A 27037-nucleotide genomic window follows, 5' to 3' on the forward strand; every position below is an offset into this window, starting at 1 on the left:
AGTGAGCAGTTACTGAGTAGATCATCAAGTGGTGTTAAGCAGGAGTTAGAGGGCTTGTTATTATGGAACAACTTTCCATAAGGGCAAAAGCAAATCAAACAGCAAACAGTCTAATGTTTCTTTTAAACTTCTGCTTTTACCTTTTGAAGTCCACCCTTTCTTGCATTGGTCACACTTCTGGATGATCTAGGAAAGACTGCTCACTCAAGGCTGTCATTAATTTGCGAGTCACCCGTTGCCTTGGTCTTTACACCTATAACAAACTTGTTGTTTTGTGGGTGAATTATGTCCACAACAGGCATGTTCACCTGTAATGTCAAGGGCTCATCAAGGACACTCAACCGTAACACCTGTTACCATTAACAGCTTTTAATGACAGCCCTTACACTCAATATGACAACTAATAAGGGGCAATGTTGCTTCTGACCGCAGAGCTTGAAGGGTAGTATTCATGCTTTGTTATAAATTTGTTCAACGCGTACAGTTTTACCGGTACGTTGTTGATAAGAACACTCAAAAAGAGATTCAATTGACCAAATTTTAGGGGTTGGGTGGTGTTTAATTGGTCCTTCCAGGACTTAGGTTCGATTTCTGGAACTCTCTCAATTCCAGTCTTCTTTGGTCTTTGTGTTTAGGGAAGGGGCATGGGTTATCACGTCTATCCAGGGCTTAGCGTAGGACTCTTATTTTAAAGTAGCCATGTTATGAAGGCGTCAGCATATGAACAGATGACACATTTCGCTTAAATTAATGAGAGGCAATGTAATAACAATTTCTTATTAAATTTGTTTTCTCCATATAACAATTAGGCTACATTTTAAAGCTAAAATGTGTATAAATTTACCAATATTTCCTTCTATCAAAAACCAACAACAACATGGTTTTCAGATATGGGCCACTGAGGGGATGGGTTATTATTGTTAATAATTTATGAAAAAAAAAATGTGTATTAAAATCTGAAGTCAAAAGGACTGTCTGCTGTTTTTGGATCTTTAAAGTTAATGCAATCATGTGGGTTTAAACTGTCAATGGAAGGTTGACCAATGTTGTTTTATGGCATTTCTATATATTAAGGTGGCCAGTAATGGAAAGTGCTAGTTCATCAGACTTACTTTTGCAAGTAACAGAAATTTCCAGGGTAGGCTCTTGCAAAGAATTAAAATTTCAGATAAGCCCATGGATACCTCCTTAACTTGCCCCCCACCCCCACTCCCCAACATTTATACATTAAGAAGATGTAGAGAAGCTGTGTGGAAAACATTTCTGGAAAGCAAATCTTGCATATAAGCAGTCAATTTTTCCAAGGTAATCAATCAGGCAAACCAAGTCTTTTTTTTTTTGAACATTGAAGCCCGTGTCTGCAACATGCAATTCTTTTGCTTCTTTCTATTTTTGCTTGCCATTTTTCTACCATCCTGAATTCATCTAATTTTGCAAATCTTGGCTCCTCCTTAGGAAGTGGAGAAAATTGCCCTCCTTGCTAGTCACTAGTAATATTTTGGACGCTGACGATGTGAGACGTTTCGTGAGTCTTACACTCACGTTTATGAGGTCATCATTTCTGGAGCAAGGACCTGATTGGTGAGCGTTGATCACGTGCTCCCCCAGAGTCGGCCATTTCAAATGTTCGTTGAAAATTGCGGCGGAGGTAATCGTTGAAAATTGTATTTTCCAGCACATTTGCAAGAAAGTACAAGCTGCATTTGTACATAGATTAAGACGTCTGGAAAATATGCGATAAGCCATGGCGGATGATGCCGATATTACGAAGCTGCCGCTCGAAGATCGCCTCGTACACAAGGTCAATAATTTCGCGCCGTAGAGGTTTGAACTTCCAATATTTTGGAAATGACAAGAAAATTCAGCTCATGCAAAAATTATATTTTTATAATCTAGGTATGGAAGGCAAGGTTAAGTGGGTACGAAGAGTTGGTAAAAATTTATAAAAAGATAGACGACGAAAACAACAATGAGTTTAATAAGTATCTGGGAATGCTCAAGAAGTTTGTGGTCGACAATAACGCTGTTGCTCAAGACAAGGGTCTCGAAGTCATTCTGGCTTTCTTAGAAGGTGCTTCGCCTTCTATCTCTGGAAGGTTAGTGCTCTCTGTTTTGCCTGTTATCAGTATTTCCTGACAGAAACATACCATACAGAGGCGGTGTACGTCTATAGGAACTGTTATGTCAGAAATTATTATGCCTTTAATTAATTTGAACGGGCTCTCATTCAGGTTCGGTAACTAAGCTCATATCGGACCTAGAAAATTATTGTATTTCTTAAAATGTGAAAGAAACAGTTCAGCCGTAATTCCAACCGCGCTCTGTAGAGTAAAGAGGGTCAGCAGATGTTAAAATTGCAATCAGTTTTAATTCACTTGGTAAATGATATGTAAAAATATAATTTAATAACAATACAGTAATAAAAAATTGGGTCGCTAATATTTCACTTTTAATTCGGTGATTGTTATAGCAGTCAGGTCAGTTAGTTATTGTAGTTAGTTGCTATAGCAGTTAGATAGATTCTTTCTTTACAACAAGGCAATCCCAGGATACATATAGTCAGAATCAACTGCTCCTTTCTCTTCTGGTCCACACTCGTGGAGCCCCCTGAAAGACTCCCACGAGGGGACATCAATACAATGCAGTGGGAGGTACAGGGATCAAACTTAATCATATTATACAGACTTTGCTAGAGCTCAAATATGTCTCCCAGATAAGGGCCAGTTTGCAGCTAAGCATTATGGAGGCCGCATGGCTGAGTGGTCAGAGCATCAGAATCGCAATCTAGTGGTGTTGCGTTTGAGTTCTGCTCTGACCACTACCTGGATTTGTTTCTTGGTAGCCCAAGTTCAAATCCTCAGCCACACTAGCTTTGTAGGTAGCCAACTAGTGATGATGTTGTGTCTTGCAAAGATACACTGACAATTTCTTTCTGATTTTACCAATAATGACTGGTTTTTAGCCAGTCTCCATTGTAGCAACAACAACAACAACAACAACAACAACAACTTTTATTATGACTTGCATATTTGCAATTTAAATGGTTTGAACTCAGAGATGTCAGTGGCTCATGCATTTAATGTGGCTCTCCACCAAGCAAATTTTAAAGAAAGACTTTTTGCTTGCTGGCATTTTAATAACCAGAATGTAAACACTTTTTTTCGATTCACACTTCCTTTGAATAATAAAAATCTTTGACCCTGAAGGTATTGCTTAGGTCATCAAAATCTCAGTGATAAATAATGGCCAGTTTTAAACAATGCTTTATGCAAAGGTCACACCAGATCACATGGACTACCACTCCCCAGTTGCCTGTGAACTGTCAGCTTCTAACATTCCTCTCTATGCAGCATGTGATATACTAGTTAACTACTATAACATACTGATGCTTTAAGATGATTAACATTTCAGAGTTGCTGGAGATCTCATAGCTGGAGTAGTGACCAAGTGTTTAAATGCCAGACCAAAAACCAAGGAAAAGGGAATTGATATTATTTTGATGTACATTGAAGTCGAGAAACAAGACGTAGTTCAGGTAAGTGAAGAAAACGCCTACTTACCACAGTTCAATTCTGATATCAAATGTCTACTTCTCTTATTGGTCACATGACTAGCAGTGGTGTTAAACTACTAACACTTAATTTTTATGGGAATTTAAATTCACATATAAATGGAAAAATGTTTGACCTGTGACCGGCTTAATTGTTTAGGAATCAGTTTGTATATGCTGGGCAAAACCACATGGTATGGCTTGGAAGTAGAATCTCAGATATACGTATGTGTAATGCTTTTCAGTCTAGGAAATATGTGGTTAATATTTAAATATTTTTGTTGTTGTCCGTGTTTATATTAGGAGGAGGTCTTAAAAGGACTGGAGAACAAACAGCCTAAAATTGTTGCTGCTTGTACTAGTGTGCTGCGTCAAGCCATCAGGTGATTACTGATTTTCATTTGACTGGCTTGTTATGAAGGTTACCATTGCCACTTGCTGTCATCTTAGGATAGCTACATGTATAATAGTTCAAACAGCTTTGCCTTTAATATTCTAACATGATGTACTACATACATCTTTTCTCAACAGTGAATTTGGTGGCAAAGTCTTTAGTTTAAAGCCCATTGTCAAAGTTCTACCTAAACTGTTTGATCACAGTGATAAAAATGTCAGGGAAGAGGTAAGCCGATGTACAAATTCTCCTTGCTGGTCTGAATACATTTTTCATGTACTAGTCAGAAGAATTTGATTTGCCAGTATAAACCTGCAGACACATCTGTTATTTTTCTTGGTTCTTGTATGGTTAAAGGCTGAAGGGTGTTTTTTTTATTGTTGACTTTATTGTTGCTATGATGTTGTAAGTGACATGTCAGTAATTTGAAAACTACTATTAATAGTGTAATTTAATAACATCATAATTTTGGAATGAACTCCTGACTACCTTGAGTATCAGTACCACTATAATGAGTAAAGGAATTGAAGTAAAATCTTGTTTTGTTCTCTTTCTGTGTACTGCGTCTGCCATCTTGTAAATGTGAAGCTTGGTAGCCCCTCATTCAAGGCATTGCAAAAGATTGGAGATGAAAATTTTGGTCCAGGTCTCTTACGAAAAATGGTGACCGGCTCAATGAAAATCTTAGCCAGGAGACTATTTTCTTAGCTGCAACCCTGGTTCTGATTGTTTTTTGGTTGGCTATGAGTCGTTCATAGGCTGTGATTAATTTTAACAGGCCAAAGCCCTTGCCATTGAAATATACAAGTGGATCAGAGACATCATCAAAACACAGCTTCAGAATATAAAACCCGTTCAGGTATGTGTTATTATTGTTAGCAAACAGGAAATTTTCTCACGATGCCATGGCAACCTAGTCTCCTTCACAGCTGTTATTAGGGTTGTCATACAAGACTTCTCCTTACTAGTGGGAGAAGCATTGTGTGATGACCCCAACAACGCAGGGCTCGACTGTCAAGAAAAAACCTTGGGGCCAGCTGACCCCTAAGTTTTCAGATTTAGTCACCAGCAAAAGTATTTCAGTGAAAATCATGAAAGTTAGTCATCAGTGAAAAAGATTTGGTCGCATTGGTGACACCAGCGGTAGCAATGTCGAGCTCTGCAAAGGCTGCGAAGCAGACTAATGGAAATCATACTGGTGTCTGACTGAGCAATGAAATTTGCCTCCTTTGAGAATTGTGTTGTTTTCTCTTCTAAACTAAATAAATCAACCCATTACACTCTATCAGACACAAATGATGCACTATTTTCCAACTGTTGCAAACTTGCATGGGGGATTGGAGGGAAAAACTAATTAAAATCATTGTTTTCATTATTTTTAATAACAGATGAGTTATCAAGCATATCATTATTACAAGTAAATTTACATACTTAAAATTTAATAATAGTATTGAGTAATAATTCCAACACATACAGATTATTACTAAGTTTTATATTTGACCTACCCATGGAAATCCTTAGAATGTGCCAACAAAATTTAATTGCTTTCCAGGTCATTGGACATGCTTATAGAATAAATTGTTGTTTTATCATTTGTAGCTGAATGTTTATTAAACCATTTGATTAATTATTAAATAACCGTAGGGAAAAATTATGTCATCACATGGCATATTCCTAACCACAGGTTTTATTTTCAGCTGTTCAACGCCTAATTACATGCAATATTTTGTGAACAAAATTAGGGTTTATTTTGGGGAGTAGCGTGTGTAATTGAGATGAAAACTGTGATTTTTAAAATTTTGAATTGACCAAAAGACTGCCTATAGAAAGTGGAAACGATTGAAAAATTGTTTGGATATGATGTAATGAGTTTTTGAGCCCAGTAATATGGAGATCATCATTGGCAATGTACTTTTCAGGGCTTTTGTGAAGAGAACACAAAACCTGTCTTGCAATGCCAAAGAAAAAAAGACTCAGATTTCAGTGTTGCATAATGCTCTGCCTTCTGAAAAATGTCACAATTTACCAGGTACCCCTGTAGAAAGGCTTTCCCTCAACACTACGGTAATGTTGATACCATTGATTTTGTTTAAGAGTGACCATTGTTATTGTAAGTTGTTGTTAATGTTATTGAAGAGAGAATGTTGATTTGTTTTTCTTTTGTGAAGAATTAGCTTGTGTTTACGTGTGTATGCCCTCTTATATGTTCTGGGTCAGTTTTAGCACAATCATACAAAAAACGTTTGCCTATTTATGCGTTTATTCAATACATGTGCCATAACTTTTAATAATACTTAATGATATGACAAAAGAATTAACAAAGTCCAGGGGTTAGTTTCTTATGAAATCTTATCGTGTCATGGTAATTGAACTTAGTTTCCTTGGTTTGCAGGAACCAGCGCTAGGGTACACTGTGTTCTATCACCCCATCACTGGTTATTTTTCTCATCTTTTGTCTGATGTAAAGCTTTCTCAATGTTTTACAGTTAAAGGAGCTGGAAGAAGAATGGGGGAAGCTTCCACCGGCCCCGCCTGCCCCTACCAGATTCACCCGAAGTCAACAGCAGAAGATGGCAGAGCATGCAGCTGTTGCACCTGCCGCTACTGATGGAGATGATGAATCAGCAACTGATGGAGGTTCTGTGGTTTTTGTACGAACAATAATTGAAATGAAGCTTGTTGGTTTCCTTTATATTTTGTTTCGCATACTTTCTTACACATAACATGTTCATGCCTCTATACATTTAGCATGTATTTTATCTTTGAGGGATCACAGGTCCTACGGAATCCTTTTTTTGGTCTTCCTGGTATTACCCCACCCTCTCTAACTGACTCCATGCTAGGCTCAGTGCCTTAGCTCAGGTCAGGCTTTTAGCCAGGATTTAAAAGAGTGGGCATCCAAAATGTACTATAGGGTCTGCTCAAATGAACTTGTAAAGCAACATGTGAAAATTGAAAGAAAAAGTGAGTGTACTCGGGACACCTAGACACCCTAGTGTAAAGCTAAGCCTGGTTCAGGTTCTAGTGGTCATGCATCCTTGTTGGATTTTACAAGTTGACTGGGTTTGGAGCATTGTTTTGAAGTCACCTGCATTACTTTTTGTAGGTGGAGTGGCTGTCCCTGACCAGGAAGCTATTGATCCATATGAACTAATAGAGGCAGTTGAGATTCTTTCAAAACTTCCCAAGGACTTCTATGAAAATTTGGTCAGTACCAGTGGATAATTGATCACCGACAGTGATAAGATATGTTTGAATAAAGGTTGTGGTTACTAACTTATATTTTAATAGAAAGCTATCAGAACTAATAATCGCAGAATACGTGGAAACTAATTAAAGTGATTATAGACAATGCTGGGGCTTAGAGCTCTAAAGTTCTAAGACAACACTAAAGCTGGCTCAAGTCCAACTAGCTTTTCCGGTCCTAGCACCACCAAAGCTTCCTTGAGTCTTCAGTTTTCAGTGAAATTTCAGTTTGGTTTTTAAACTCTTTTTCAGCCAGTGAATATCAATCTCCCTTATTTCATTGCCAGTATACAGAGTATAATTATTATCAAAGAGGAAAATCCTATTTTGTTCTAAAGAAGTTAGAAAATTAGAGTCTCCGATTTGAGAATATATTATAAAACTAATAGTAGACTGAACTATTTGGTCATCTTTCTATTCTTTGGATTTTATGCAGATTTAGTCACTGTGGAATTTTACTCACTTTATATGTTATTGAAATATACAGGAGAACAAGAAATGGCAAATAAGAAAGGAAGCAGTAGAAGCACTTGAAAAACTTGTGTCAAATCCTAAACTGGAAGGAGGACAGTACGGAGAACTACTGGGTGCCTTGAAGAAAGTATGTACTGAGGCCTGCATTTCATAAGAGTTGCAAGCACATATGAATAAAAGTACAAGAGGTCATAAGAGCCATACAAATGACACAAAATCCAAGTGCAAGAACAAGGATTGAAATGTTTGACTGTGTCGAGAGTTAACCAGAAATACTGACATGTATGCTCTTGACAAAGGACTACCTTGTAATGTAAACTTGAAAAACTTGAAGAACTTGACAAACTTAAACAAAACTCAACAACTCCCAGTGGTAGTTGTTAAGTCTTGAAAATCAGTTCTGTTTATTTTCACCTTTGTCTGAAATAGCTCCTTGGTCATCAATATTCATGCTATGTGGTTGAAGCTGTTTTATGTAAAAGTCTTGCAATAAAGGCCCTCCTCATTTCTTTCTGGTCATTTTTATTCAGATCATTACCAAGGATGCAAATGTTATGGTTGTGGCTCTAGCAGCCAAGTGCACTGGTCAGTTAGCGACAGGTCTGCGCAAGAAGTTCACACAGTATTCCTCCATGATAATAACTCCACTCTTGGAGAAATTTAAAGAAAAGAAAACAAATGTGGTGGCTGCTTTAAGAGAGGCTGTTGATGCTGTTTTCCTCACTGTAAGAAAGTCTAAGAGTTTCCATTGTCAGATTTTGAGCTTTTCTCTCAGTAGTATAGTTGTACAACCTGCATTGTAACTTACACTGTTGTTGTTTTCCAAATTAGACAAACCTGTCTGCAATGCAAGAAGATCTTTTAGCAATTCTTGAAAGCAAAAATCCTTCTGTCAAGGAGGAAACTATCCGATTTCTGGTTCGTTGCTTCAGCAAGAGCACACCAGCGGCACTGCCCAAGACTTTCCTGAAGCCAGTTTGTAGCAGTCTTCTGAAGGTAAGAGCTTATAGAATGAATTCTTAATGTTTAACCATGTTAATTGTAGATTGATACATATAAACGGTTGCCAGAATAGCACATTCACAGACAGACCAGTGACTAGTAAAATTTAAAACTGGCCAACTGATTTGATCAACAGTTTTGAATAGTAAAGATAAGGTCCACCATTGAACTCGTTCAGGCGTCTTTCAATCTTGTGACTGGAGTATCTGTAAGGGCTGTTGGGATCTTTAAACTCCTGACAGTTGTCCAAATCTAATTTCTCTTTATAGCCTGCAAGAGCATCATTTTTTTTGGCTCTTGTTTCACGGTGAAGACAAGCAAAAGCCGGAAACACGTCAGTCTATGTTCGCAGGCTAATTTCTCTAGATGCATTTATGTTACCATCAATGCCTTTAACAAGTCTACAAATGACTAGACAAAAATTTTCAAATAGTTGATTATAACAGGAAATACTTCTAGTGTAACACCAAGTTTTCAAAACTTATCTCAAAAGAAATGTATAGGAACAGTTTACAAGAGTTAATATTTTTGAGACTGCACTTGTAAGATAAAGTATCAACATGAAATGGCATGGCAGAAATCAATATTAGGGGACTTTAGATTTGAGTATGAGTACGAGATCGAGTACGAGAACGACTTTTCAATTCTGGTTTTCAGACTTCACATTATCACAACACATACCCATCTTATACCTAAAACCAGCATAAAGAACTAGAGCTCTGGAAATGTCACTGATTAGAAAATTGAAAATTGTACTCGTACTCAATCTTGTACTCGTAGTCCAATTCTAAGCTCTCTATTGAAAATGAGTTATTATGTTGTAGAGGATGGATGATACTTCAGGTCCCGTAAGAGATGCAACGGCAGAAGCATTAGGTACATTGCTGAAGGTTATGGGTGAGAGACCTTTAAACCCATACATTGAACAACTTGATAAAATCAAGATGGACAAGGTGACTGGCATGCTTTGTTGTTATAAAAATAGTTATTTACCCTCATGCTCTAAAAACAGTCATTGCTATGTATGGTGTTATATAGTAGGATTTGTTACTGGTTGGGCTATATTGTGGAACTTTTTTCTGTTGTAAGCAATAATTGTTTTGTTGAAGTAGTCAGCAGCTGTTTTAATTAGCTAAAACTGGTATCTGAAGCTGGGGAGTTCTGGGGAAACCAATCTGGGCGTGGTTTCAGCATTAAAAAATCTGGATGATTTACATTCCTAAGTGATGATGATAGTGAGCATCCCCAGCCTTTTCACCTGGCATTTCTCCCGGTATCTGAACTACATTGTACAGCATAGCTTCCTCACAGAAAGATACTTCTGTCACAAGCTTTTGCTTGTAAACATCTTGTTTTAATATTTAACTTACATGTAAGTATTCCTCTTACTCAATGATTTACATGTGACAGTAAAAAGGCTGTTTATTGAAGCCACTACCAAAAACTTGATACAGAGTTAGAGGAATTTACCCATGATTCAGGGTTACCTTACAGATAATTGCAATATCTTTCATTTATAAACTTCACAACTGGTTGTATTTTGTTCTACCAACATACCTTTTTTGTTCTATAGGTCAAAGAATGTGCTGAGAAGGCGGAAGTGAGTGCCGTTCCTGGCAGTGCAGCTACTAAACCAGCTAGTGCTGGGGCAACCAGTACGGATGGTGGCAAGAAAGAGGCAGCAGCGGTCAAGAAGCCGGCTCAGAAATCATCCAAACCTGCTGGTAAAGCAACTGATTCTGCCAAACCTGCTTCAGCTTCTTCTAGCTCAGGGGTGAGTGCATTAAGATGGATGAGGATGGCATCTCTTGACTGGGAGATATTGAGAATGTGTAAAGAGCTGTCTATTTATTTGGGCTAATAATACTGATATGTTTTTCTAGCCCCCGAAGAAGAAACCAGCAGCAGGTGGTGGTGGAAAAGCAGTGAAAGGAAAGAAGAAGGCATCTGCTACTACTTACGATAGTGAGGAACCAACTGAACAAGAGATGTCGGTAAGAAATATGTGCCATGGGTGTCTTTTTACTTACGTAATAGCAGTGCTGCCAGTAAGTTTTTACCAGCAATGGTCGAGTTCACCCCTAATGTCAAGGGCGTCATGTAATAAGTCATGGATTATGGCCCCTGAGGACGAGCCTCTGATTGGGTATTTATGGAAAAAAGTATTTTTTGCTGGCCATGTATAACACAGAGGTTTTATCAAGGGCCAGGCACCAGGCAAATTGTCTGGTTGTTAGGATGATTTTGGTTGCCTGGTTTGAACATCAAAAGGAAGGTTTTCTTATAAAGAAGTTACTGTAAGTTCAAAAACTAAATTGCTTGGCTGTTAAAACCAGTTTCCCTCCTGCTGAAAATGTTAACGAAACCCCTGATAAAATATCAGTCAAAAGAAATTGTCTAAAAGTATTCAGAAATTATTGATAGAGTGGAAACAATTTTTATTATGAAGCAATCTGTTTCCGAATCAATTTCAATTTAGGCTAATGTTTTAAATGCACAAGGTCGAATTCATTTTTTTAGTCACTCAAAACTACATTGTTATCCAATTCTGTTCAGCCAGAAGATGTCGACGCAAAAGCGGCAGAGATGATCTCTGAAGCTATATTAAACCAGCTTGTGCATGCCAACTGGAAGGAGAGACTAGCTGGTATAGAAGCTGTTACTGAGGTAATGTTTGCATACTGCTATTAAGTTTGATGGCTGAGTGAATGTAACCTTCGTAATATGGAGTGGGTGGAGCCATGTTCACATTGAGCACTGTGCCCAGTGGTATTCCAATATGTTGTTAACTGAAGAAACAGTTTTGCTTCAATCAAGGGTTGACTGAGTGTCAGTGTATTTAAGAGCATTTTACTAAAAAAAAATAATGTGTTCACACTTCAGTTACATGTCTTGTATGTTGATGTATATTTTGTTGTGTTTTAATGGCAGCTTGTGAAGGGTATGGATCCAAAAACTACTCCATCTCAAGTCCTGATCAGAGTTCTTGCCAAGAAACCTGGCTGGAAAGATACTAACTTCCAGGTAAATTTTAACTAAAACATGTTTTCATTCACTTTGTTGAAATCAGGATTCCACTGTAATTGCTGGGGAGTAACCTTTGATGGACTTATATCGCATTTAGAGGGAATAGCCTAAGCAATTACTCCTTGTTGCTGAAGAGTACAGCAGAGCTATAAATACTGTCATTGTTGTTTTTGTTGTAATCAATTTGCTATGCCCAGTGACAGACAATGTTTCCCATTTATTTTGCATGTACTTACAGGTTCTGAAGGCGAAGTTTGCTCTGTGTCAGTATATAGCACAGAACATCAAGACGTTTTCTAAACGCAGTGCTTTTTATGCTCTTGATGGGTTGGTGGACAAGATTGGAGATATAAAGGTGACCCAAGAAGCTACATTAATTTGGTTCTACTGTTTGCAGTATGCTGTTTTCACAATAACCTCTTCTAGTGGCTCTATGTCAGTTTGCTGAAAATTTTCCCCATTTTTACGAGACATATATTTTATTCCACAGTTGAAGGATGTGAGCAAAGAAACACTCACTACATTTGCTGTGGTGATATCTCTTAACTACATAAGCTTGAAGGTGAGCAAGTAATTCATCTGACTTTTAGTTTACATGATTATGAATGCTTCATGTATTTATTTTTGTGGTGATGCAGCAATGACATCTTGAAATCAATGATTGGTACGTAGTGATTTTAGTTCAATGGTTTGTTATTTTGAGTTTTCAAACTGAATTTTGCAATTATTGTGTTATTATAGGTTTCAAAACATGCTGGCTCACAGAAGAACCCCAAAGTTCTGGCAGAATCTCTTAACTGGCTCTCTGACGCAGTCAAAGCATTTGGTTTCAAGTAAGTTAAAGTATAAACCATTCATAGTCAAAAACGTTCATTCACAGTAATGTACAATTACATTGTTATTGACATTGTTTTTAGTTGCATGTATGTGGCTACTAACTTGTGATTGGTTTTAATTATTCCTTCATTGTTTTATTAAAGAATTGACCTCAAGCCACACATCAGCTACATCAAGGAAGCGTTGACAAATACAAACCCAGTAAGTAAACTATTGAGAGACCAGATAAATTATATATTTCTGTCTGTCTGCCTGCCTGCCTTTGTCAGTGAGTCAGTCCATCCTTCTGTCTGTCCGTCAGTCTGTCTGTCACTCAGCCAATATCAGGGTTTTGGTTTCTGTGGGCTAAATTTTTTTTATGGTTTAATAGATGAATCTAAATTTTACAATATTCAACATAAGTCATGTAGATACTTGTGAGATGCAGTAAACATGGTAGTCTGTTCACAGCGATGTTTGAACAGAGTATAAACATCGGTGAGTGTGTTGGTAGAAGGATGAATTCTTACACACGTTGTTGTACAAAATGTTGTCAGGCTGTCCGCACTGCCGCCATCTCATTGCTTGGTACGCTGCACATGTATGTGGGAGCCAGTCTTAGGATGTTCTTTGAGGAAGAGAAGCCAGCTCTCTTGCAGCAAATTGACGCAGAGTTTGAAAAGGTACAGTTGTTTATTAATACGCCATTTCCATGTTACCTTGTGCCTCTGTTTCAAAACAAGTCCTCTGGCACAACCTTTCATGTGAAAATGAGTTTGATTGGCACGACAATGAACCTGTAGGAGGAATACATTTTCATATGAATATTTTATCATGAAGAGTTGTTTTGACACAGAGGTAAAAGGCAACTCAGAAATAACCGATTTGTTGTAGGTTTAGTCTAATTCAGATACGCTAGCTTGTTATAACACATAATTTTCTTTCACAGATGAAGGATGAGAAACCTCCAGCGCCCACGCTAGGCCTGTCTCCTAAGGGAGCTGATGATGAAGAGGGAGGGGAGGATGGAGAAGATGGTGGGGGGGAAGGAGAGGAAGCTGTTGCACCAACTGTCAATTTAGCCGATCTTGTTCCTAGGAATGATATAAGGTAAATTATTGAATACGTCTTACACCAATTTCCTCTAGTTTGACGGAATATTTAAAAGGAGTAAGATCTTGATTACTAGATCTTTTTGCAGTATAAAGTTTAGGTTGAAGTTTGTTCAAATTTTTTCTCACGCAAATTTTTGGACACATATACAAAAGCATAGAAACGTTTCAAAGGAATACATCAGATCATAATGCATCCTGTTAAGTGCAAAACGTTTGTTTTAGTGATCAGATAAAGCCAGCACTGATTACAGAGCTTGGAGACAAGAATTGGAAAGTCAGAGGCGAGGCCCTTCAAAAGGTAACAAGTTGGAACAACTCTGTATTATTTCAGCAGTAAATATTATATTTCTAATGTTGTGATCTTCTGCTCTAGTTGATAGATATACTATCTGCTGCAAAGTTTATCACTCCTGAGCTAGGAGAACTGCCCCCAGCTTTGAAGGCTCGTTTGGGCGACTCCAACAAAAATCTGGTGAGTGTTGAATGCAGTGGTTTAGTCGCGAGATGGCAACAAGATCTTAACGGCAATTACTGTGTTTTCGTTTTTGTTAGGTGACCATAACACTGAATATCTGCACAACATTAGCAACTGCTATGGGTTCACAAATTAACAGGCACCTGAAGACTCTAGGTGCAGGAATATTCAGTACATTAGCAGATGCTAAGGTAAGCGTTAACAATACAGTCAAATCTCCACTAACGGCCACCTATCCGCAACGGCTACTTTATTATGTCGCGGCGGATGGTCCATACATTCACTAAAACGATTCCCGAACTGCCAAAATAACCTCTCTACAACGGCCAGTTAACCAACGACTAAGGAAACCCCATTTTTCACTGTTAAAGGGCACAAAACTTGATCCGTACCGTTTGTCTTTGGTCTCTGTTTTTGTTTAGTTACTGTTGTAGTGATATAGTTTGATTGCGTTACGTATTTATATGATACAATAAGCATTTTTTAACAATAAAAATGTTGTCCTCCCCGAGGAAAGACAAGTGTCATACTACAGTACAGCCCCTGCCTCTCCATAACGGCCACTACAACGGCCGTTTTCCTCTGTCCGCAGTGTGACTGTTGTGGAGAGTTTCTACTGTTCATGTGTTTGTCAATTGCAGTTAACCGTTTCGTCATTACGCAAATTGTGGAAAGTGATATCTTCGGTCTTTATTTTTATGTTCTAGAACACTGTCAGAGCTGCTGGAATCACCGCTCTGAATGCCTGGCACAAAGAAATAGGATTAGCGCCATTTATTGAAGGCGAGGTCATCTTTGGAGCTCTGAGCACCGAGAATCCAAATCTAAGAACAGAGGTAATGAATTCTGCCCAACATCCACCTCACTTTTATTGAACGGCTCCTTGACGTTCTTCGCAGATCTTAAATTGTTTCCGTTGTCTGATTTGTGTTTGCATTTTTTAGGTGTTAGGCTGGTTAGAGGAGAAGTTACCTGTAGAAAAGAACCTTCCTTCCACTCTAGTTGCTGTAGTAGCACCTTTGTATTCCTGTTTAGAGGATCGTAGTGTTGATGTCAGGAAGAAATCTCAAGCTGTGGTGCCTCTTATGATGCAGCATGTTGGCTGGGACACCATGTGTAAACAGGCCAATAAACTTAAGGTTAGGTTAGGTTTCTGGATAATATGTTATTTGCCGGCTGGGAGGTCCGTATAGTAAAAAACTGTGACCGAGGTCTTGAAAATGCTGCCCGAGGCCGCAGACCTGGGGCAGCATTTTCAAGCCCGAGGTCGCAGTTTTGCACTTTAAGGACCAACCCTAAGCCGGTAAATAACTTATTTATTTTTTCTTTTCTCTCTCTCTCTCAAATCACTCTTATGATTGTTGACGTTTTTTCACACACACGTGCGCGCGGTATCTTGGAAAAAAAATTTAAAAATCGTCCTGTTATCATTGTACTGTAAGGGCAAGTTTAAAAGTAAATAGTTTGAACTTAAGGGTTCATTTTAGTTTGTCTACTGTGATCGTCCGAGGTCTTGAGAAAGATTGTTAGTGATAATGAGATAATCTGATCGGTCGTAAAATCAAAATGCAATTGCCTGAGACATGACTTCAAAACTGACAACAAACAAACTCCAAAAAGTAGGCCAGCTCAGGTCGTGGAAGGTTCATTCCTTCATTCCCAACGACAGTCTTAGTAGGGACTGCTTACCCCAAGCGACTTGCTCACAGCTGTTTGGATGATTATTGACCTACTATAACTACCTGTTGCACATTTTCGTGTTTGAGTGTCCATGTCGTAATCCATTCATTACATTCATTCTCACTTCCTAATCGGTCTCCGTCATTTCTCGAACACTGTTCTGCAAAACTGAAGCATCTTGAAAAGTCTAGCCTAACTTTTTTCAAGTTCGTCGTTTGTAATCCGTGTCAATCTTCTCCATCCTCAACCATCCTTGATCCTTTATGGTTTATTATGATCTCTTTGGTGTTTCTCTGTCGTAGAAAGCTATTATTTTCAGGTTTCCTTCAATTTAAAGTTAATTTTGTACGTGGCCAAAATAACTAAAAATACCGTGACTGAGCTCCTTTAAAAGCTGCCCAACGATTGTAGAATGTTTTAGAGCTTGGTAAAATAAATGACTTTTTCCCAATAATTTGCAGCCTGCTTCAAAATCCAGTGTAATGCCAATTCTAGAGAAGGCAAAAGGATCCCTCCCTGAGCCCACAAAAGGCCCAGGCAAACCAGCGGCTGCTAGACCAGCCAGCAGCAAGACTCAGGCAGACTCATCAGCCACATCCGGCGGAAGTGCGTCATCATCAGCCTCATCTACGTCATCAGCTGGTAACAAGAAAACCAAGCCCGGAAGCAAGCCGGCGGAATCGAAGGCAAGTAGAGTATCCGAGGGAAGTTTGACTCTTGGACGATCACTCAGTATGATTAGGTTGAGATGAAGTTTTCCAGATCTCCCTGTACATTGAAAACAAAGAGAAAAAGGGGTCTTCCAATTAATCTCGACGGGCAAGAGAACCAAAGCTTCGTCGGCTGAAGAAAATACACTGTACGTTGAGAATCCTTCATTGAGGGTGTAAAAGTTGTAAAGGGGTCACGATGTTTTGCGACAATTTTCCAAGCCCATGAGAAACCCTGATAGACAAGATCTCCTCACTGGTCTCAATACATTTCTTGTATTATATGTTTGAAGAATTTTGCTTCTTATCACAACAAACAAGTTTATTTTTGTGATTGCAGTCATCCAAGAAGTCCTCGGCAGATGCGGAAATTGAAGGCCCGCCTCTCTTGAGACACAATGGTAAAGATGGCCGGTTTAAAGACGAAAAAGACCTCAAGGTCAGAATTATTCATCCTGTAGTTTCTATGCTTAACTCTCGTGTCCTCCGCGGGAAAACCTTTGGCATCTCTTTATTGAAACTGTTCGTGACCGGAGTCTTTTCTCCTCCTTTTTTCAGGTGTTAAAATGGAATTTCACTGCTCCCAGAGCAGAGTTTGTTGAGCAGCTTAAGGAACAGATGAGGCCTTGCTTTGGAAAGACATTGCACACGAATTTGTTTCACGCTGACTTCAAGTATCATCTTATTGGAATAAGCACTATGCAGCAGGTATTGGAACGATACAGCGTTACTCGTCATCAATTCATCCCATGGGCAAAGTTACGTTCCCAGGTTTTCCCACATCCACGACGCGTAAACTGTCCTAAAGCAATCACAGCCTGCGTTTTACACAGTTTATTGTTCTAAACTTGGTTACCACAAGTCTCGCAGACTATTTGATGATAAATTCAATTTCAACTTTATAAATAAGAGGGCAAAATATGATCAATCTGACTAATCACTGTTGACGAACTTTACACGAGTCCTAGCCGATACTATCATGGCTATTTAAACTGACCAATCACTTTCAACGGACCAGACTTCTAACACCCCCGGCTAACCCTACTAACTACCACATTTAACTTGACTCTGCAGATGATACTGCCGCTCGGGTTGTCCAAATTTCAGTCACCATCAGTTCTTTTCAGAACTATAACCACCCTGACAATCACACTATACCAACTACAGTGGAACCTCGTTACTCCGGTCACCAACGGCCAAAAAAATTTTGGCCGTATTAAAAGGGTTCTTTGAATACAAAAATGACTGACTGAGCTTTTGTTGGGGCCAGAATAAGGTGACCGTGACAATGAGGTGGCCAAATTAACGGGATGTCCGTAAGACATGGTTCCACTGTACTGCTACTCCTGGGTTCAAACCACTGACTAAGTTATGTTGACATTGTTCACAGTGTGCTGTACCGCCATCAGACGCACCTTACCAAACAGAAGTGATCCAGTCATTAGATCTGATCCTCAAGTGGGTCACCTTACGGTTCTTTGATACCAACACCACAATACTCATCAAATGTCTGGAGCTCATGGACGCTATATTCGTCATGTTAGCGCAGGCTGATTATCAAATGTTAGAGTTTGAAGCCTCCAGTTTTATTCCTTATCTCGTTCAAAAGGTGAGCAATATGGAAAATTATGTGAGGTTGAATCAAACAGTGCTTTCAATACATTTTCTATTAAAACTCGCTGTTAATACAGGAAGTATTTTCGTTAAAAGGTTGGCGATCCAAAGGATGTTGTGAGAAAGATGATTCGCAATCTGTTTAAATTGCTGACAAAGATTTACCCTGCAAGCAAACTGTTTAACTATGTCATGGAAGGTATCACGTCCAAGAACTCCAAGACAAGAATGGGTAGGTTTGTTTTGTTTGTGCTGTATTTGTTGCAGTTCTTATACAAACATTATTTTCTGGATTCTTTCAAACCCAGTGATAAATGGAATGAATATAACAGTCAGTGTAATTTATGGCGTTTAAGGTTGGATATCTACTTGAGCTTGTATTATTTGAAGCTGTATACTCTAGTTGCTATCTCTTTAAATGGTTCGTGTTTTATTTTATTATATTTGTTTTTGTAGAATGCCTTGAAGAGCTTGGTTCTCTGATCCAAGTGTACGGGATGAACGTGTGCCAACCCACCCCTCCCAAGGCTCTGGCGGCCATTGCTGCTCAGATAGGCGACAGAGATAATGGAGTAAGAAATGCGGCATTGAATGCTGTGGTGGAAGCTTATTTTCTTATTGGAGAGAAAACGTGCTACAAGTACTGTTCACAGGTCAGTAAGGTGGTTCCTCGGTCTGATAAAAGCAGGGCTGCATACAGCTTTTTATGGCACAGAAAGGGCCTTGTCTAGCGCATGCAATTACCAAAAAAAAAACGTTTGTTCAGAAGTTACCTTAAAGCAAGTACTGGGAGGTCGAATTAGGATATTTTTCAGTGATTCTCAATCAATCTGCACAGACCACAATGTGATTATTCCCACCGCATCATTTGACGAATGCTCGGTTGGAATTAAGTATTAAATCAGTTCTCTTATTCTCTTTACAGCTGTCTGACAAGGACCTTGCTTATTTAGAGGAACGTATAAAACGATCATCAAAGAATCGTCCGAACACCGCTCCCGCAAATGAAAATACAGCAAAGACCAGTGTCAGTGCTCGCGGAGGGAGTGACTCTTCAGCTAATGGAGGCAAAAAAAGAGAGGAAAAAAGACCCGGGAAGGCACAGATGGCAAGGTAACTGTATTGACCATCACACGGAATAACTCACCTTTTTACGGTTAAAATCTTCTAATTCTGTCGAAGCTACAGAGATACTGCAGGACGGAGTTCGCGGGGTTGTTTTTCTGTAAAGGAGCCCGGTCACGGTATTTTGAGTTATTTTGGCCGTGTACAAAAATATCCGTCAAACCGAAGGAAGCCTCAAAGTAGTAGTTTACTAAGATAGTGAAACACCAAAGAGATAACAACAAACCATAAAGGAACAAAGATGGTTAAGGATGGAGAAGATTAAGACGGATTACAAACGACAAACTAAAATGAAGGCTAGACTTTTCAAGATGCGTAAACCGTGACGTAGGTCCTTTTACCTGCTTAGGGTTCCTTTCTTTTCTAAGAGCTCCAGAGGCGCCTGGAAGCTTGGAGAGCCCATCTTGTGCTCTGAGACAGCAATTTATTGCCACTCAAGGTACAGGCCCTTCATACTCTAACATGCGTCCTGACTTCGTAGTTTTATTTTCTAGCATATTGTTATGTCTACAGGCCTGTGACAGCACCCGCACCAAGACAGTCTGACAATATCCGGCGGGAGTTCAGTCTGGATATTGATGGCATTGAAGGAGATGACGTACATCATGAAGTGGCTGTACCAACACTGGAGACTAATGAAGCCTTAGATGACTTGATCAGTGCACCTGTACACAAACCTCACACCAAGTGAGTCATGTCAACTTACAGATTCTTCCATCTGCCCTCTGTACATTTGTATGGAACTCGTTGGGAGAAGTTGAGTTATATCTGGAAACAAAGCATCAAAATTCGTGTTACTAGTACTACTTTTCATGAATTTGCTGACTCACCTTTGTCTCGCTTCCGTTTCGTGACGACCCCAAAAATGGCTCACAAAACGAAAGAGTCTTATTTTTCATTAAAAGATTTAATAATCTTTCTCTGCAGTTCAAATATACGATCTTTCATCTATTAATTTTTAAAAGTTTAAGTGAAGTATGTCTTTTTCTGAGCTGATCTGGGCTTTATCTTTATTTCCTGTGACTTTCTATTTGAATTTGTTATGGTGTATCAATGAGAAGTCATTTTGAGTTTGTATGACCTTGGTATGTTTTTTGTATTTTGTTTTCTCAGAAACCCCGCCTCTCCTCATATGGGAGTGTTCAGCCGGACAAACCCGACTGCGGCTTTCAACTACGTCATCTCTCAGATAGCCAGCGGTGACGTCACGGCTAGTACCCAGGCCTTAGTACAGTTTGAAAAAGTAGTACGGAATAAAAACCACAAGGAAGTCAGTAAACACATCGACCAGTTTCTGAATGCTGTCTCCCTTCAACTGAACATGATCCTCACCACACACATCCCTAACATTGAATCCGGCCAGCAGCCAGAGGCGACAGTGTTGAGACTCATCAATTGTCTGACGGACACCATGTTGGGTGTGTTCTCCAGCCCTCCGCTCGCTCGCGCCGTGTCCCGCAGCTCGCTGAAGCAGGTGATGCAGGTGCTGATAACGGTGTTGTCGGATGATCGCTTGGCGGCTCTGGAGGATGGGCCACAGATATTGAGAGCTATTAATATTTTGATGGTCAAGGTGATCGAGATGTCTGACCAGACGTATGTTTTAGGGTGAGTCAGGTGCTGTGCTGTGTTCATTTATGTTCCTAAAGACCATATATAATGACAATCCATTGATCCTCGCATTCTCAAATGCATTAAATTCATTAACTTTAAACAAAGGAAATCACGACCGTGACGGTGCTTGGATATCCGATCTTAATTAGCATAGATTCTTACGATTTTATTTCTCCGTTTTCTCCTTAGTTTTAACTTCGAAGAAGATATATCAAACACTCCAGACTTCTTTAACCACATTTCCAAACACCTCGAGGTTCGTCAAAAATACTCCGCTGTGCCTCGGATTTTTCAACTCTCTTCTCGGTGTTCGGAGTTGTGGTGAAAAGCGGTCTTTCCAATTCGTGTTGTTTTTTCCTTTTTTTTTAACATTACATCGTTAGTCATCCTCACGTCCTGCTAATTCTTGTTATTTGTACTTTTCTACAAACGCAAATCATCTTAGTTGGGGTTTCTCAGATGACGACACGCCTTTGTGATGGAGGTTCAGTTCTCCAGGTGTTGTTAAATTTTAGGAAGATAAAGTGATTGAGGCGGGCGCAGGTGTGGACGAGGGCAAACTGGCTTCTTTTGACTATTGAATATTGTTGCTGTACGTTGACATGGCTTGTAATACTGTAAACTGTGTTGCTGTTTCAGCTCCTTGATCAAACTCCTACAAGACTGTCTCAAGCTTCTTCAAGAGACCACCGGCACGTCGCTCAGCTCGCCCAAGTTTCTTGACCTCGTTATGAAGGTAAACTTCTTCTGCGTCCCTCTGTTTGGCTCCACAAGTGACATCTAGACTCACAAAATGCCGCCTATTTCTAAAGAATTTGACTAAACTTAATATGATTTTCATTTCACACCATCTACATAATGCTTCATGACAGCTTTTTTTTGTTCCGCCAGTGTCTTTGGAAAGTTGTTCGCAGTTTACCTAAAAACATCTCAGATGTGAAAGTGGATCAGATTCTTTTGGATATTCACACATTCCTGTTGACTCACCCGGATCAGATGTGGAAAAACCGCGCTGATGATACACCGCTCAGAACTATCAAGACTGTGCTGTACACGCTAGGGAAACTCAAGAAACAAGAGGTCAGTAAAAACGATCGAGATATGATTTCTCCTCACAATACCAATACATTGTCAATCAGGCGGGTAATGAGAATAATGAAAATCATCAGCTAGGTGAATTTGTTGATCTAACACTGAATTCTCAGAATTAATATTAAATGAAATCTATAGTATTCAGTAAAGAGAATTGCTATATTTTATGCTGCTTGAGGGCTGAAAGGTAAAGAACAGTTGTAGAACTTTCAGCAGGTTGATTTGAGTACCGTTCTTTAAGCCCGTCAGATGTTCTCGAACGCAGAAGATTAAGGATTTCTGCGGCTGAGAATTGAGGGATTTCTTTGGTTTGGGTCTTGTTTGTGCGTGGAGGGGTAGAGGGGAGATTTTGGTAACGCCTGTCATGTGACCCTGTTTTTGTTTATCGCAGATCTTAGATTGTCTGGGGTTGATAGATGATCCAGATAGTAGCGAAGTTGCCGCGTACTTGAAGAAAATTCTGAAGAGCAATGGTCGCCGAGGCACCGAGAATCACGTGAACGGAAGTGACTCAACGACGCCACGTAGGGCCTCGGTACCAGACCTCTTGGTGGGGGTTGATGTAAGTAGCATTGACAAGAACAAATGTAACGAAAATACGTAAAGCTTTGTTGGTTTTCATAATAGTTGTAATATATGGCAAACCGAATTTTAGACAGACGGCCTGAACTTTTCAAGTTTTCATCTTAAATTGACTGATGCTGGCAACCTTAATGTAACTCAGTGATATTAGAAGGAATTATCAGTTAAGTTTGGCATATTATATCTCCACCGCGAGAACCCTTTGAAAAGTCAAAACAGGCCTTGTGAGTTTTTTCGAGGGAATGAATCATGTGAAATGAAAGGACTTAATTCTTTCACTGTATTCTGTTACAGGGCGGAAACAAGTTCCAAAACAAAGAGAAGATCAATGAGAAGCTAGCGGAGATATTCGCTAAGATAGGCTCAAAAGAAAACACCAGAGAGGTGAGGAGTGAAGAGTATTGTGAACATTGTTAACCACACTGACGATAGTTTTTGAAAACGAACGGACGGACGGACGAAAGAACAAACGAACGAAAGAACGAACAAACGAACGAACAAACGAACGAACGAGTGATAGAACCAATTCATTACAAGTACAGAATCAGGCTATTTTTTAGTAATAAAACTAACTGAGCACCATTTAGGTAGTGTTTAGGAATGGACCAGATCGCCTTAAGGAGACATGTCGACTTGATATCGATACTAAGATCTTGATCAAGGTCACTTGCTTTTTGCTTCATTCAGATTTAGTTCACGAGAAGCTTTTGCTCGTTGTTGAAATTAAATAAGGTTGTTCGTTTTTTTCTCTCTCGTTTCAGGGCTTAGCTGAGCTTTATGACTTCAAACAAAAATATCCCGAGGCTGACATTGATCCATTTCTCAAACGAACTTCCGAGTTTTTCCAGAGTTACATCGAGAGAGGATTAAAAAATATCGAGATGGAGAGAAAAGGAAGAAAAGTAACAGGTACTGTGTTTTAAGGGATTTATAGACTAACTGGTCCGTTGCATGGAGCAATTAAATGGATTGTACAGAGGTGAAATTTAGGGAGCTGCCCTCAAGTCAAGACATTTTTGGCGATGACTAAGTCTAAAAGTTCCCCTAGTAATAACAACTGAGTAATTCTGTCTCATTTATCATTATTATTATTATTATTATTATTTATTATTATTGTTATCTTTGTTATTATTATTATTATTAGTATTTATTTTTATTATTATTTATTTATTTATTTATTTATTTGTTTTGCAGGAAACGGTTCTTCCTCGGGGATATCGACTGCAGCAGTCAGCTCTGCGAATTCCACAGCGGCGGAAAACACTGGTAAATAAAATTGATTCAAGAATATTACCTGCAAAACAATATCCATAAGATGAGTGAGAGAGTAGTTCGCAATTGAATTTCAAAGGAAACCCTAACCTGAATGGAAATTGCGAATTTCGCGTCTTTTACCTGCTAACAGAGTCGCCTGGATCAAAGTGACTCTGCTAGCAGGGTACACGTCTTTCGTTTTCGCATTTTGTTTCTTCGACATCGTTAGTCACATTCACTTCTCAGTAGGCTCCTGACATTTTTCGAATACTGTTTTACCAAATCAAATCAATAGTTATGCGTTTTTCTTTTGGAGATTTTCGAAATCCTGCTAAGCGATTTTTCCTTTGTTATTCACAGACGATGCCGACTCGTACAGAGACCGACTAAAGGTGCTTAGAATGAGAGCTGGCCTTGATAACGGCGCCAACACTGAATCAAAGGTTCGTGCACATCTCTTTACAATACGCAGTATTCCGCAAAATTTATGCATATTTTACTTTCCTCTATTGAATATTTACAATTTAGAAAACGGAAAAGGCAGACCAGCGCGTTCCCGAGTATGGAGGAGATCCTTCGTTAGACGATCAGAGGCTCTCAGAGGCAGACAAACGGCCTTCCTACACAAATATCGTAAGTACCAATGTGCTTTTACTAGCATAACAGATCATTTCCGTGCCCAGGAGAGAAGTTAGAGAATCGACTCAGAAAATTCCATTTTGATCACATAGTAGGTCCATAGAGATCAGTGTGGTGTCTCTGATTGGTTGATCCTCGGTTGAATTTTCGCGCGCAAATGGCATCCAATCAGGGAAGGGCACGGATCGTTGTAGTTCTGCGTCATCATTGTAGAGTTTTTTGGGTCGAATCAGAAGAATATAGAGTAAGTTCACGTGACGTCATCAAATTCTCAAATCCAAAACTAAAGAGCCACTAAAGGTTTTATTCTCATCAGGCATAAGAAATGCTAAATTTATATCTGTTTACAACTTCGTTTGGGAACCAGCGCATTTTGAATTTCGGAATTATGGCGCTGCCTGATATAAAGCTAATATTGCGTTTGTCGAAAAATATACACTTATCTCGTGATTTTTAGCCATTTTAGGAGTTAAATTATTAGGATAAGTGCTTGTGTTGATGTTTTTTTGGTTCGGTTCAGATAATCAGTCGACTTGATAGCCAAAGTAAGTTCTAGATGTTTACACCATTTTCCGGCCGCCATATTGGAGGACTAAGGAGGTCATCCAAAATGGCGGCTCCATACAAGACTCTATAATTTTGCGCGGAACATTTCGACGAATTTCTCAACTTTGGGACAACGCACACACCTTAAACTTGGAGAACTGTCTTCTTTACTTATCGTCTGTAATATCACAATTTCTTGACTTTATCCATTGAATGGTTTTTGATTTTATTATTTTTTTTGCGTGACAATGAACACACTATTGCTTGTGTATGTTTAGTTAAGGGCATGTTTTTATATATATATATATCTTGTATCATTTTCCTTCATGGTATTCGTTTGTAAGTTGATGGAAGCTTCATGTTCGTCTTTCCTTTTTTTCAGCCCGCAGTCATTTCACAGTCGACGGATACCGGTGATTCGATATCTGCGGATCCAGACAGTATATTGGACATCAAGAAAAGACTTGAACGCATTAAGAACAATTCAAGAAACTGACAAACTATTTCATGATGTTCTTCACGAGCAACTGGCAAAACAAAAACTAGCGTGAAGAAGTACGTCAAAACAAAAGATGTAAAGGGAAAGACAAAAGCAGCGACTGGAACGAAAAGTGGCAAAAAATTGGAATGTAGATTCCTTAACCCCAAAGAGGCACTTACTATGTGCAGAATATGGGCTTCTGTTGCGAAGAGCGTTGGACTCAAGCAATGAAGTTCTTGATCAATTTTTCATATGATTTTGTTGCGTTTCCCATCACTGAGTCAAGCAAGACGAAGATAATGATAGAATTCACAATGGACTCAGTCTTGTGTTTGCAACGAAATCTGACAATTGCTACGAAGGATTTTGCTAAAAAAAAAGAATCTTTTTGAGGTGTTACAGTTTTTCGCTTTTAAACGGAATGACTGGGAAATCATAGTACCATTTGCTTATATCGCTAGTATCTTATCCTGATCAGTGCAGCCATTTCTGTTGTTACCCAGCCTGTAATAGTGACGGCTCCGGGTTATTCGAAAGGTAGATAACCCTATCCACCGATAAATCACTATCCAGTGGATAGCGTGGTTTGGTTTGTAAACACTGATCCACTGGATAGCGATTTATCCGGTGCCTTCGAACAACCGGGGTCAGGAAAATATCCGCAAATGGTACTACTTCCTGTCAATTTATTGATTACAAGATTGTGTGACGCTTTTGATGTCACGCGTGGTCACGGGTGTTGGTGTTGCTCAAAAATGAAGAGCTTTATATTTTTGACTCGGTTAGTTATAATTGTTCATATTAGATAAAAGTGTGGTTATTGTTTGTAAAAAAATCTAGTGTACAGTATAATAGCTTGCTTGTACATATTGAAATTAAACAAAAAAAACAGTTTGAGGGTTGCTGATGTTTTTCTAGCCGCCGAATTTATTTTGCGGTCCACAGAGAGGAAGAGAATATACATGTTGTATGAACCCCATTCATAAATGGTTACGAGTTTAAAATTCTTTTGTATGCATTTGAATTAGCCTCACTAAACTCGTTTGCGAGATTTAACTTGAAAAACACTCTTAAATCATCAACTCAAAAACGAGGTTAGTAGGGCTTATTTTAATACTCGCAAAATGATTTATAATAGGCAGCCATTCTGGCTAAGAATACGACCTCGCGCAATTGCAATTCCGAAAAAAGCGCCATTTTGCTCGGTCAAGACAAATGTCATCGAAGTTGATCCTAAATTCGTCGCAGGGCCCCGCGCTTTTTCGGTCAGCGGTGACTAGATGCGAGGGAGTTACCTATTGTTTCATCCTGGGCACAAAACGAGAACATGCTGTACATTTTTACGCGGAAGATATGGTAATTGGGTGAATCACTGCCAATCACTGCCCCTTCTTCGTAGCCTGTTTCAGACGCACTTGGTTCTGCCGGCTGTTAACAGGAACATTGCGCTTTACCAGCTCCCCTGGGTTGGAACCTATTTCAAGGTTTGAGTACCACTCGGCAGGTGAGTGATATGTGGTGGATGTGCGCGTGCTGAATGATTATCAGATTACAAAAAAAAATAAAAATGCCTGTTCCAGTCCCGGCTAGTCGTAGTCCAG

At 39.2% G+C, this 27037-nt stretch overlaps 1 protein-coding gene across 1 annotated transcript; it reads left to right on the top strand.

Moving 5' to 3' along the window:
- The first annotated feature begins 98 nt into the window (after positions 1-98).
- On the top strand, positions 99-26705 carry LOC145491559 (cytoskeleton-associated protein 5-like). Its single transcript, XM_081470799.1, has 45 exons — positions 99-1801; positions 1897-2096; positions 3412-3535; positions 3854-3933; positions 4082-4172; positions 4723-4803; positions 6431-6581; positions 7051-7151; positions 7678-7791; positions 8195-8389; positions 8496-8660; positions 9491-9619; positions 10240-10440; positions 10550-10660; positions 11223-11333; positions 11598-11690; positions 11932-12048; positions 12184-12255; positions 12435-12526; positions 12674-12731; positions 13067-13192; positions 13459-13619; positions 13847-13922; positions 13998-14096; positions 14177-14290; positions 14807-14935; positions 15044-15238; positions 16241-16465; positions 16830-16928; positions 17048-17197; positions 17880-18098; positions 18200-18335; positions 18560-18756; positions 19029-19216; positions 19742-19915; positions 20342-20836; positions 21482-21578; positions 21734-21922; positions 22326-22496; positions 22811-22900; positions 23278-23425; positions 23711-23782; positions 24131-24213; positions 24299-24403; positions 25338-26705. Exons 1-45 carry the CDS (start codon positions 1745-1747, stop codon positions 25449-25451), a joined length of 6195 nt encoding a protein of 2064 aa, XP_081326925.1. The 5' UTR covers positions 99-1744; the 3' UTR covers positions 25452-26705.
- The last annotated feature ends 332 nt before the right edge of the window (positions 26706-27037 follow it).

This window comes from Orbicella franksi, chromosome 6 (genome assembly GCF_964199315.1).
Source record: "Orbicella franksi chromosome 6, jaOrbFran1.1, whole genome shotgun sequence".
In the NCBI taxonomy this organism is placed as follows: Eukaryota; Metazoa; Cnidaria; class Anthozoa; order Scleractinia; family Merulinidae; genus Orbicella; species Orbicella franksi.